The 13,949-nt window shown below is 45.4% G+C and overlaps 1 protein-coding gene across 2 annotated transcripts in view; it reads right to left on the bottom strand.

The window, feature by feature from the left end:
- Positions 1 to 13,949, bottom strand: part of LOC144819518 (tubulin alpha-1C chain-like) — a 146,041-nt gene that overhangs the window by 39,672 nt on the left and 92,420 nt on the right. For both annotated transcript variants that reach the window (XM_078677371.1, XM_078677377.1), the window contains exon 3: positions 7,862 to 8,010. In XM_078677371.1, the coding sequence (XP_078533497.1) occupies positions 7,862 to 8,010 (149 nt within the window). The remainder of the gene's footprint in view (positions 1 to 7,861; positions 8,011 to 13,949) is intronic.

The following is a 13,949-nucleotide window of genomic DNA, read 5'->3' as shown; positions in this document are numbered from 1 at the left end:
TGTGATAAGTTTGAAAATCACCACTCTTGGGGTAGCCCTCAAAAGGGGTGGACTAACAGGAGTGCTATGTCTCCTCCTGGTTTACAGAAATAAACACGTGCCACTGGTTGAAATATTTCAAAAAGCCCACCAAAGACTTCTACTGGAGTTAAAAGGGCCAGTACATAGTTCAGCAGTCCACAGTGCTGGTATGTGTGCCTCACCTAAAGAGGATTTGGAAAAACAAGGAGTCAGGTCCTGGGACATGTAGTCGGTTGGACCGTGGGTAACTATTAGAAAATGAAAATTACCAACACACACTTCTCTAGATCCTCAAATTTAAGGAGAACAAACCAGTAATACTCCTAGGTTTGTTGGGTATATTTCATTTGTACCCTTTTATTCTGTTTTCATCTTTTTCAGTATTTCATGTGTGAAAAGAACATTAAACATTAAACATTTTGACAGTTTACACATACATACAATACATTTCTACAACATATATAATATACAAAATTTTACCATTATATACAAAAAGCAATTCGTATTTGTACAGTGTATTTACTACTCACACTCCCTTAAAGACAAAGTCACGTTTGGACTAAAGGTTTAAATAAACAACTGAATCTCAGAAAAGTTTTTCGATAGACCATACATCAATTCCTTGGTCTATTAAGCATTAGAGGTCTATTCCCTTTATGTGCCGGCGCGTTTCGAACCCGATGATGTCACTTCTCAGGTTCTCCTCAGGGCTCTGTCTTTTAAATTTGTCTAAAAATGTATATAACGCAAAAAGAATTTTTGTTTTAGTTGACTATACTTTATTCTCTCTCCTCCATTGAATCATACTGTCGCTATTTTTACCTGTTTTCCAGCTGTCGCCGGTCTGCAGGTTTGTTTTTCACTCAACTAATTGTCTTGACCTTTGTTCCTATAACAAAAATGGGACATAGTCATCTGTGGCTCATGACAGACAGCATCCAAGCGCAAGCTACATCTGGACATACCTTGGTGTGCCTCTCTCTCTCTGTCCTGCCACGCTTCCCTTTTTCCTATTTTTTTTTTTTTTTTTTTTTTTTTAAAGGCACTCGTCCATGCATGTTGTTCGTATTCACGACCTGAAAATGATAAAACACTCCTGTAGTTCTCAGGTGTATTTACCTCTAACTATTCCTAGCGTTCACCATACGGAAGGCATACCTGTTTAATTCTGATTCTCCCTCGTGTGCAGCAAAAACTATGCGTTTCTGTCCTCGAGCGGCTGTATATGCTTCAAGCCGTCTGAGTTTTCCTGTGTGTGGAAGATCGTTTTTAGTTTAAAGGTTTTAAAGATTAAGCATGGTAATCTTTTTACTTCCCCACTCGTGCCGCATCGTACCTGCTTCTGCGGCGATCCGGTGGCTGCTGCATCAATCCATGGATGCCTCAGCCATCTTGTGATGTGTTTTTAAACTACGCCGCGCGTAGCCCTCACATGCGCGATCTATGGCTTCCATCTTTTAGTGGATAATTATTAAGAGGGTTTCATCCTGTATTCGATTAAGCATTTTTTCCGGGATTTAACAGTATTATACTCGTAATTCTCTTTTTGGAGTCCATTTGGTGAAAAACCGGTTACACACAAATTAATTCTCGAACTGTTGTGTGTGTGTGTGTGTGTGTGTGATCAATCACTCTGGGGCTGTGGTGGCCATCTTTTAGTGTGTTCCTGTTGCCTTATGTAATCGCTACCCCTCTGAGTTTGTGTGTAGATTCTCAGTTAGTGTAATTTTACAGCCTTGATATTTCAGATCGCGAATTTAGACCAGTGAGCGCACTGTTAAATTTTAAAATCAAGTACGCCTCTTTCTGTAGCAGGGTCTTGTCGGGGTCCATCCTAGTTTTTGATGGTTACAGACTGAACAAAATAGACCACTTAAAGTCATTTTCGTTGTGGCTGTTTTCAACAAAGTATTCTACCATAGGGGCAGTTAAGACTTTGTTCTTTATCACCGATTTGTGTTGGGTTATGCGTATGTTGGCTTGCGGAGTTGTTTTACCAATATAAATTTTGGAGCATGGACAAACAATCACTTACACGACATTACGTGTTTTACAATTTGAAAAACACGAATGTTTCCACCTCACAGTTCCGTGTTGAAATTAATTTCCTTCCATTGTATTTCCACATGCCGCACAACTGCCACATTTGTGATGTCCCTCAATGGGTTTCATCCCCCACTGGGACAATAAATCACTTTTAGGCTTTGGTAATGCTATGTCTGCCCGCACAATTTGTTGGCCTATGCTTCTATTTTTTTTGTATGCAAAATGCGGACGAGGAAATGGACAGTCCAGATTTCCTAGTAGGTGCCAGTTTTTTAGGACCGCCTGCCTGATCTTATTAGTATCTGGCTCAAATGTGGTCACACAAACTAGTCTGTCTAATTCAGGTTTTGTTTTAGTCTGCCGTAGGCATTCCCGAGGTGTAAATCGTAATAATAATAATAAAGGGGCTTGTAAAGCGCCTGGTGACGCCATCCCGGCGTGTCCCCGCGCTGTGGAAAAGAGTCAAGAAACCGGAAGGAGATTACAGGGAAAACAGATGAGTTTTCAGAAGCTTTCTAAAGGTGGCTTCAGAGTCAGCTAGTCTGATGCTCATCGGGAGCTGGTTCCACTCTTTGGCTGCCATTACACGAAAGGAGCGGCCTCCCATTCTGGCTTTTTTTACACGGGGAATTTTCAGCAGACCTGTTCCCCCAGACCGGAGAGTTCTAGTGGGTTCATAGGGGATAGCTAGGTCGGTCATGTAGGGAGGGGCAGAGTGTGCGAGGATCCTATAGCACATAAGGAGGGCTTTAAATAGGACTCTCTTCTTTATAGACAGCCAGTGCAAGGTGGCAAGGGCAGGTTTAGATGCCGCTCTTCTAGGAAGTCTAAGGACTAGGCGTGCAGCGGTATTCTGGAGCACTTGAAGTCTCCTGATGTTTTTCTGCGTTGTTCCGAGCAGAAGCACATTGCCATAGTCCATCCTCGAGGTCACAAGAGCTTGGGTCATAGTGCGCCTTGCTTCAAGAGGAAGGAGGTCAAGGGTGCGATTTAAGGTCTTCATAACACCAAAGCACTTCCCCACCATTTTGTGCACATGGCTGTCGAAGGAAAGTCTGGGATCAATCCAGATCCCCAGATTTTTGGCTGATTGGCATGGGGTGGGTAATGGCCCTAGACAAGATGGCCACCACTCCTTGGTCCAACTCGTGTCCCTGCCACCAATCACCAGAACCTCCGTTTTGGAGCCATTAAGTTTCAGGCAGTGTTGGTTCATCCAGCCTGCCAATGCCTGCATGCAAGTTTTAAAGTTGTCGGCTGCCCTGCAGGATGATTGGGTCAAGGAGATGAGAAGTTGGGTATCGTCGGCATATGAAACTAGTTCAATGCCGAACGATTGGACCACAGCAGCCAGAGGAGCCAAGTAAAGATTGAACAGGGTAGGGCTCAGGGCAGAGCCCTGAGGAACCCCCTGTTCCAGAGGTATGCTATCAGAGAGGTGTACGCCTCTCTGAACCTGGAAGCAGCGGCCGTTGAGGAATGCTTTCAACCAGCCCAGTGCTTCCTGGGTGACCCCGGCTTTGTTCAGACACTGCAGCAAGATGGAATGTGCTACAGTGTCGAACGCGGCACTGAGGTCCAGCATAATTAGTGCCATAGTCTGGCCCTGATCAGCACCCGCCCGTAGGGTTTCTGTTGCTCTCAGCAGGGCAGTTTCTGTGGAGTATCCAGCCCTAAAACCAGATTGAGAAATATGGAAGGCGTCATTAGACTCAAGGTGAGCCATAAGTTGTTTATTCGCTATTTTCTCGGCTACTTTCGCCAGGTAAGGTAGCAGCGAGATGGGCCGTAGGTTCTCGAGGGTGTCTTGACTGATTTTAGGTTTTTTCTTTATTGGAAGAACAATAGCTTTCTTCCATTCCACAGGGAGAGTGGCCGAGGCAAAGGATAACTGAAGGATATGCCTGAAATGAGGTTCTAAGACTTCAAGGCTGGCTGCCAGAATCTTCGGGGGGGCAGGGTCCCTGGGAGAGCCAGAATTAATGCTTTTGCAGATACTGGTTAAATTAGGAGTCGGAGGGACCGAGAAGCAGTTTAGGCAAGTTCTAGCATGGGTAATCTCAACGTCCTCCATGAAGTCAGAACCAGAGGGTGGCTCAGTTGAGAAGTTGGCGTAGATGTTGGTAATTTTACTGGCAAAGTATTTGGCGATGTTATTACACGTATCAACTGAGTCATTCAGAGCAGTACTCTCGTTGGATACCACAGATATTTCCTTAAAAATTTTAAAGAGCTCCTTTGAAGAGTTTTCCGCTTCTCCAATACGGATTTTATAGTGGAGGGCTTTAGCGGAGCGAATGAGTTTGTAGTAGCGCGCTTGGGCTTCTTTATAGTGATTTTTAGCTATAGGGCAGAATTTGGTGCGCCATTCGCGTTCCAATTTTTTACAGACTGTCTTAGTAGTCTGAAGTTCTGACGTGAACCAAGGGGAGGATTTTCTCATTTTTTTGTTGACACGTGACCTACGAATCGGAGCAGTCTTATCTAGGGCAGTTTGGACACAATTCTTCAGGCACGTATAAGCAGTCTCACAATCAAGCCCTCCGGTATGAGTGCCCTCTTGTATGAGTGTTTTAACAGTTTACGGGGATACCCTCTATCTTTCATTTCTTCACAGAATGCTTCAGCATGTTGCTTGTAGTCAGACACCTCCGCACAATTTCTTCTTATACAGAGCAGTGGCCATATGGTAAATTGGCCTGGAGGTTTCTTGGGTGGGCACTTTGATGGTGCAACATCGTATTCTTATCAGTCTTTTTCCTGTAGAGGGAAGATTTTAGCCGCCCCTCTATACACGTAATTTCCACATCTAGGAACGTCATTTTAGCATCACTAGATTCCATGGAAAATTTTATATCTTGATGTTTTGCATGGAGCCATAAATGAAACTCCATCAACTCAGTGTGGCTCTCCTGCCACAGGAGCCACACGTCGATGTAGCGTAGCCACTGTTATGTGCTCACTGTATGGGTTGTTGTTATCAATAAACCTTCTTTCATACTCGGCCATGTACAGTATGGCCATCTCTGGGGCATAAGGACATCCCATAGCTGTACCTTTTGTTTGCATAAAGAATTGCTCAGTAAATCTGAAATAATTCTTCAGGGCAACATCTGCTAGCTTTAAAATGAATACTGTGGGAACTCTGTGTGGTCGCTCTCGAGCTTCCAGATACAGTTCTATTACCTCCAGTGCCTCGTTGTGGGGGATCTGGGTATACAAGGACGTAACGTCCATTGTCACTAGTAGTTGCGAGGTTGGATTGAATTCAGTTCCCTCTACTTTTACCAGAAAGTCCATAGTGTCTTTCAAGTAAGATTTCACTGTGCTCACAAATGGTTTTAGAAAAAAAATCTACGTACTTGGCGAGCGGTTCCAAGCAGGAATGACACCCAGAGACGATGGGCCGTCCTGGGGGTTCGTTCAGATTTTTATGAATTTTTTGGGAGGAAATATAGGATCGGGGTCCTTGGGAATTTTTTGATTAAATATTCGCCTTCTTTTGGGCCCACAAAGCCACTCTCTATCCCTAGTTGAACAATATCTGCTATTGTTCCTTGTATGCTTTTTACAGGATCTTCGTGGAGTATTCTATACCAAACTTGATTGTCGACCTGTGACCGTGCTTCAGCTAAATATTGGTCTCTTGGCCAGAGGACAACCGCACCACCTTTATCGGCCTGCTTGGTGACTATTGAGTGATCTTTTTTCAGGTTTTTTAACGCGGTTCTTTGTCCTTTACTTAGGTTTTGTTGAATGTATTTTTTGTTCTTTTCCAATTTGTCTATTGATGACAGCATAATCTGCTCAAAAGCATAGATCTGCTTTGGAATCAGGAACGCATAGTTTTTGCTGCACACGAGGGAGAATCAGAATTAAACAGTTATGCCTTCCGTATGGTGAACGCTAGGAATAGAGTTAGAGGTAAATACACATGAGAACTACAGGAGTGTTTTATCATTTTCAGGTCGTGAATACGAACATGCAAGGACGAGTGCCTTTTAAAAAATAGGAAAAAGGGAAGAGTGTCAGGACAGAGAAAGAGACACACCAAGGTATGTCCAGATGTAGCTCGCGCTTGGATGCGGGCTGACTGTCATGAGCCACAGAGATGACAATATGTCCCATTTTGATTATAGGAACAAAGGCCAAGACAATTAGTTGAGTGAAAAACAAACCTGCAGACCGGCGACAGCTGGAAAACAGGTAAAAATAGCGACAGTATGATTCAATGGAGGAGAGAGAATTAAGTATAGTCAACTAAAACAAATAATATTTTTGCTTTATATACATTTTTAGACAAATTTAAAAGCGAGCCCTGAGGAGAACCTGAGAAGTGACATCATCAGGTTCGAAACACTTCGGCACATAAAGGGAATAGACCTCTAATGCTTAATTGACCAAGGAATTGATTTATGGTCTATCGAAAAACTTTTCTGAGATTCAGTTGTTGTTTATTTAAACCTTTAGTCCAAACGTGACTGTCTTGAAGGGAGTGTGAGTAGTAAATACACTGTACAAATACGAATTGCTTTTTGTATATAATGGTAAAATTTTGTATATTATATATGTTGCAGAAATGTATTGTATGTGTTAACTGTCAAAATGTTTAGTGTTCTTTTCACACATGAAATATTGAAAAAGATGAAAACAATGGAATAAAAGGGTACGAATGTAATATACCCAACAAACCTAGGAGTATTACCGGTTTGTTCTCCTTAAATTTGAGGATCTAGAGAAGTGTGTAGTTGGTAATTTTTATTTTCTAATAGGCACCTAAAGAGGATGACGCATACATCATTTGGTAGTGATCCTCCGTACATCTCTGGGGAGTCACGGATTTCTCTACATATGCCAAGTGGGTCTCTTTCCAACTGGTATCCTGAATTATTTACAAGCAATTCAGTAGCCAGTATCAAAGTGCGCTCCGACCCCATTCAGATCAGAGCTTTGGGTTTACCTAGGGCTTTTTGCAATGCCTTGCAGTAGAGACATACACCTACAAATCTCTGCCACTTACAGTGCACTGAACCACAGTCTTGAATTCAGTCACATTGGTTCTTGCTGCCGCAGATTACCCCAGTAGATGGCGCGGAGAAGTCTGGCCCACTGCCAGCAGCCAGTCTCCAGGCAATTCATCAGGACCATGGAGTCCCTGGGCAAATAATCTGGGCCAAGACCTCCACTTGGTAGCAACAGTAGACCTTCCTTAATCAGCAGTCCCAGTGTCAAGTGGGTCCACGATAACTTGCATCTCGATAAGGCAATGGTCAAATTCTCCATCCTCACTGCACGTGCCAGCCACCAATTGTCCTCCTCAAGGTACCGGTGTTACAGCAGCTTCCTCGATAATTCCTGGCCTCCGGTAACTCAGGCCCAGTTCTGCATTCCCCAGGGCTCCATGTAAATAAAGTAAGGAGATCTTTTCACCGCGCTTAGGAACAAACTACTTCCTGCGGGGATTGAGCCTGGCACAATTTGTTTAAATCTGATGATGGCTTAGGTACCCCAGGCTTCAGGTGAAGTACACCATTCTTAGCTTAGTGAAAACGTCATCTTGTTAGTAACAGAAGAGTACAACTATTGTTCTATTGAAAAATATGAGTGGGTATTAAATGCATGCAAGAACAAGACAGTGTACTGAACAGGCTTCATATATACAGGTTCCAAGCTAAATAATCAATATTTTTCAAATGGCTGAGTGGAGGGAGTCAACATATACTCGTACATCTTGCACCCACTGACGAACACTTTGGATCAAACAACCTTGATACGGAGGAAGAAGCAGACTTGCCATTTTTCGGATCCGGTCAACCACAGAATCAATAATCTCCTTCCCAATGGTGTAGTGACCTCGTGCATAGTTATTGGCAGCGTCTTCCTTGCCACTTATGAGCTGCTCTGGATGAAACAGTGAGCGGTAAATCCCAGTTTTAATCTCATCTGTGGAGGAGCAAATGCAAGAAATGTTGTAGCTTCTAGAGTTTGGCTTAAACTACATAAATTAATTGGTCTGCAAAAATCACACATACGAATAGGTTGCCTACGGCAAGTCACAAGGTGAGCAAAACTACTTACTACCAGCAGCATCTGAAATTTGTAGCATTAGTCGGTGCAACACCCACTGGGAAAGCAAGCCTGCTACATCTAATCATACTGTGCACAAAGGTAAAGAAGTTTCCCTAATGGTTTCATTGCTGAGCTTTGGTAACAAGAGCAACAAGGCAAACTCATTAGAAAATGTCAGTTATAATGAGTGACACAACCAAAGGATAGAGTTAATAAAGAAACATCATCACTTAGAGAAAATGTGGCAGCCTGTGGAAAAAAAAAGTCATTTTATATACATGAGATGGCCAGGAGGAGCTGGCAGGGCAGAGTAGGCCATCTGTGCCAATGAGTTACCTTGATGACCAGCAGTTAGATTCCTGAAGCCAGCAAGGGATGGGGAAAGTAAAGTAACAAGAAACCTCCTCCAAAGGAAAACATATGGAATCGGGTAGTTCAAGTGTCACATGTGCTAGTTTACCTGAGAAGCGCCATGTCTTCAGCGTGATTACAGCCATTGCATCCAGTGATTGGAACTACACCTTCTGCCCTAGAGAGTTATTACTATACCTCTGGCTCACAAGCTAAAGCTAAAATGTGTTGTTGTAGGCTCTTTGGTAGGACAATGTGCGTCTCCTAAAGAATTAGGCCCTCAATTTTTCCATAGCTCGGTACTAGTGTATTTGACAGGTTCATGTTATTCCTATACAGGTCTTGGTGCGTAGAGCATGTGTTTGGTGCAGAAAGGTTCATCATGGAGCGGATGTATTCCTCCACAACCATCTTTGTCTTGACCTGGAACCTAAACATTTGTTTTTTTCTTTCCTAGTTATTGTGAACTCCTATTACAGATGTTGTATACACCATCTGCCACTCAAGCGAGGTTTTGTAGCCATGGGATTACCATAGATCAGGTGTTGAGCTTCATGATCCATCACTATAACCCCAGAAGGGTTTGCTGCACAGTAATCTGCAATGTATTCACAGGCCCATGTTACTGTCAAGCTTTCATTGGTTGTAAACAACTGGGCTCTCTCCCTTTCATACGGCTGTTGGACTAGGGCACAACATGCCTGGTAAAGGGCCTAGCTGACCTTTGCTACAGAACAATGGCTCAGTTTCCCTGGATACCATCCAGTGAGTTTGTAGCATATGGTTGGGTTGAACTAAATCTGGTGCAATTTTTCCTGGATTCTTTGAAAGACCAAGGATGTTTAGCACATGGTCAAACAATTCAAGCGGAGGGTCATTATGGATCCACTGGTTTAGTTAAGTGCAGGTGAAACACTCTGGAGCCTAACCAATGAAGTGCAGGGCTGTGTCATGCACCTCAGTTGACTTGCCAAACAAAAAACCTTCTAGGTTATGGAGATATTTGTATACTAAACAAATTGCTCTCTGAAGTATTTCCTGCAAAACCTTGGCGACTGGGACGGCAAAGTTCAGGTGCTTGTATTGAGATAAAGCCACGCTTGCTATATATTGGTGATAAATCATGAACAAAGTCCAAGTTCTAGTAATGGCTTTATAGAAATCCTGTTTGGAGAACATGCTTTATTCACGAGCCTGATCATATCCATGTGCAGCCTGGAAGCTTTCATACGGACTGGCTCTCTTGGGCAGACAAATCCCTACATGGAAATTTGGCTTGGTGTTTCTTGTGCACCAACAATAGATTTAATATTAGAGACATTGGGGGGCGTGGCTTGGTGCTGAGCAAGATGGCCGCACGGTAGTGTAGCCCCGCCGGCCGCAGCGACTATCCTTACAGAATCCTCCTCCAACCATTGCCATCCAAAGAAGAGGCGGAGGCAAGCACATTGCCGACACATAGCGCTCCCTGAAATTGCCTGTTACGCCGTCAGGGTGGCTCCAGGTGCGGGAGAGTTGGCGGAGCTAGCCTTGACGACATGGCGGCCGCGTGAGCGGTGGGCCTTTGTGCCGGCGCAACAGTGAGCGGAGCCTGATCTTCCTGCTGTGACTAGCATTGTGGACTGTGCTGCGGTCTCTTCGTAGACCTGGAACTGCGACCCAGAGTCGGACCTCCGACCTCTCGGCCACGGCTGACTTGAGAACCCCAAAATCAACGCAGAATGTGGCGTCTGATTTTGAATTAGACGTCGCAGCGCCATCGGCCACGGCTCTGGAAAAATCTCTCGCAGCCATACAGGCTAGTCTGCAAGCCATTGACGGCAAGATAGAAGCACTGAATGGACCTTTTTTCTTCTAAACTTGACAAGCAGGCTGTGCGCCTGGGGGAGGCGGAACGTATTTCGGACGCGGAGGATGGTATACAGCAAATCACCTCTAAGACCTCTGATATGGCTAAACTTCTGGCTGTCATACAGGCTAAAAACAAGGACATGGAAGCGCGCTCGAGGCGCAATAATGTGCGCATACCCGGCCTTCCGGAATCTACAAATGTTGGTAGGCTTGAGGACTGTGTGGAAAACCACCTGCGCGAGATTTGTGGCACTGATAATCTGTCAGCCATGTTCGCTGTGGAACGTGTTCACCGTTCACTTGCTGCGCGTCCTCCCCCGGCGCGGCAGATAATTGCTAGACTCCTTAATTATAGAGACAGTGACACAGTGTTACGTATCACACGCCAAAAAGGTAGTATCACTCATCAGGGCAACGTCCAAGCTGCAAGGAAAGAATTTCTAGGGGTAAAGCGGCTAATAATTCAGGAACATGTTCCCTACGCTATGCTTTATTCTGCGCGGTTGCGCATTGGAGAAGGGAACAAGGCGAAGATATTCACCAACCCTAAGCTAGCCATGGATCACGCCAAATCCCTCAGCCGTCGCCGGGAGTCTCCAGCGCACAGGTTGGAGGACAATGACTCAGATGGTGGACTGACACTACTCTGATGGTCGTCTAATGCTCTCTTTTCTCTTTTCCTCTCCTGGCTCGCATCTCTGCAGTGGTATTTCCTAAAGGATTGCGAGTTGTACGGCGCTGACAGCCGTTTGCTCTCTCATGCTTGCTCTATGCTCTGTGGGCAGTGTGACCCTTCCTGTCCTCCTATTCGATATGTTCTATGTCTGTCCTACCCTGTCACATGCGGTCTCATGCAATGTTGGTTTGGTATGGTATCGTGGGCACCATGCTGCGCACATCTGAGGTTCATGACAACGTGTGCAGACTCTGAGTGTATACATTATAGCTGATTGATGTGGTGATGCCCCATCTCATACCAGCTGGTATATTGACATAATGGTAGGTTGGAGGTTATTACACTGACCCTGCGGCCCCTCCCGTGGAGATTGGGAGGCATTTGCGCAGCCACGTCCCCCATGGAGTTCCCCTTATGTTTTGTTTTCTACTATTGCCTTGGTTAGACATCACCCAATGGTGTCCATGGTTATATGTTAACGGGTGGTGTAAGGGCACTTGGGGTTATAGGGGGATGGTATATTTGGCTACTTGGGGCAGCCGAAGTGGGTGAGGAGAGGGGGGGATAGTTCAAAAGTTAAATGCTGCATCAATAGTGGCTGATACAATGGAGGTAACCATGCGACATCACTACAATTCCACATACACTTCCGCTTTACGAATAGTAGCTGTGTCGAGTTCCATTCTTTCCAATGAAGGGTAGCACGATTAAATGTATAACTTGGAACGTCTGAGGTTTGAACACCCCCCCAAAATTTTTTTTTTAAAATGTTTAAAAAAAAAAAAAAAAAAAAAAAAAAAAAATCGCACTATTGCAGGAGACTCACCTTAGTAAGCGGTCAGAGGGTAACATTGCGGGTAGATGGGCCGCTGTTAAACTGGCTGCCTCATACTCCACTTACGCCAGAGGGGTACTCTCTGGTATCAAAAAAGGTACTCCCTTTGAGGCCCTTCGCACTAGTACGGACCCGGAGGGTAGGTGGGCCGCAGTGCAGGGGAAGCTGGGCACACGTGTCGTGACGATTGTCAACATGTACGGCCCTGTGGTGGATGACGCCACACCCTCCTGGCCAGAATCGGTTATTCTATGGGGGGGGGGGGTGGGGGGGGGGGGGGGGGGGGGACTTCAAAACTCAGCTGGACCAGACGCTGGACAAATCTGACCCGACAGGCGCTCGCATGATTAGATGCCCAATGCATCAGGGGGGCGATGTCGGAACTGGGATTGGTGGATTCTTGGAGGCTGCACCATACGGCGGTGCTGGCTGGCACGCACGTGGCACCTGCCTTCAATAGCTGGTCACGTTTAGATTACTGGCTCCTTAGTGAGGAAGTGGACGCCTGGGTGACATACACGGATATCCTTCCCCAAACGCTTTCTGATCATAGCCCTGTGACACTAGAATTGAAAATACCCGACACTCCACATCAGCCCTTCACATGGAGATTTTGCGCATCGGCACTGCTAGACCCGGTATATGCAGACAATCCGTACTAACATTATACAATTCTTTGAGACGAATGCAGGCTTTGTAAGCAGTCAGGGTACACTGTGGGAAGCCTTTTAAGGCGACGATTCGGGGGGTGTGCATCGGGACAGCAGGGATACTTAAGGACCTTAGAACACAACTATCACACTAAGAAAATCGGCTGCGAGACTTAGAGGCCCAATACAATCGAGATCCCCACGTAGAGATATTAGCACAGCTCCGTGAGTCGTCGGAAGAATATAACAAATTGGCTGAAGCCGAAATTAAATACCTCTCCAAATGACATGTAGCTCATGCCTACGGTTAAGGCGGCAGGCCCTGTTGATACGGGAGTACGTAAAATTTGGTTTCTTCCTTGGCCTTCAAATCAACTGGGAAAAGTCCGTCATAATCCCCCCGACTCAGCTCACCGCTCCACTGCAGTTGGAGTATCCGCTCATCTGGTCGGCTGACCCCGTGAAGTATCTTGGGGTGTGGGTCCACCGTGATCCGGGAGTGGTAGATAGTGAAAACTTTGGCCGGGCTAACACCACTCTCACGGAGCAGCTTGATAAATGGGTGGGAATGCCTTTTTCTTTATCGGACCGTATAGCTCTCCTTAGGATGATCGTTCTCCCGAAATTTTTATATTTATTCAACAATGTTCCCATTCGATTAACGACCCATTTCTTCAAGCAGCTCCGGGGCCAGCTACTGCGTCTAGTATGGGGTAATAAACAGCCCAGACTCAGTTGGCACCCCATACTTCTACTTGTATGATCTGTGCAGTCAAGCTCAATACACCTTTTACTGGTTTAAGCCACAGGACTTTCTCCCCATGTTGCTGTAGAGGAGGGCAATGCCTACCCTGTGCCGCTCAAGGGTATACTCACACATACACAGCGACACACGCCAAAACACGAGATTAACACGATTGATATAACCGTGAGAGCCTGGCAGGAGATTGGCAAGAAAACCAACTCTCCCACTGTACGCCCCTGCTTTGCCGCTGCATGGACATGCAGCCCTCTCAGTAGCACAAGAGCGTGGCTCACTACAGGAGGTGGGCATCACACAGCTGGGGGACCTGTACGTAGACAGCCAATATGCGACTGCTGATGATTTTGCATATATAGACAACACCCAACGCCACTTTCAGTTTACCTGCTTCCGCTTACGTCAGGCAATGAAAGCTCACTACCCTACATTCCCTAATGAGCCTCAGGTGTCCCAGGCATTACAAACCCTGATAGTCGCTCCTAACTGTAGGAAACTCATTACGAAACTATACAGAGTCATACAAAAGGACATGGACGCGGGACCCAACAAAAGCTTAGCCCGATTGAATTGAAGAGGTTCTTCTATAGCGCATGGCTACTCGGAAGCATCCCAGCGCTTGATAATTAAACAGAAGGAATAGAAATGAAAAACCTAGAATATCCTGAACCAGCTTATCTATATCTTAGG

The sequence above is a fragment of the Lissotriton helveticus genome, chromosome 1_1 (genome assembly GCF_964261635.1).
Source record: "Lissotriton helveticus chromosome 1_1, aLisHel1.1, whole genome shotgun sequence".
Lineage (NCBI taxonomy): Eukaryota > Metazoa > Chordata > Amphibia > Caudata > Salamandridae > Lissotriton > Lissotriton helveticus.
This window is presented reverse-complemented; position numbering and strand designations above follow the sequence as displayed.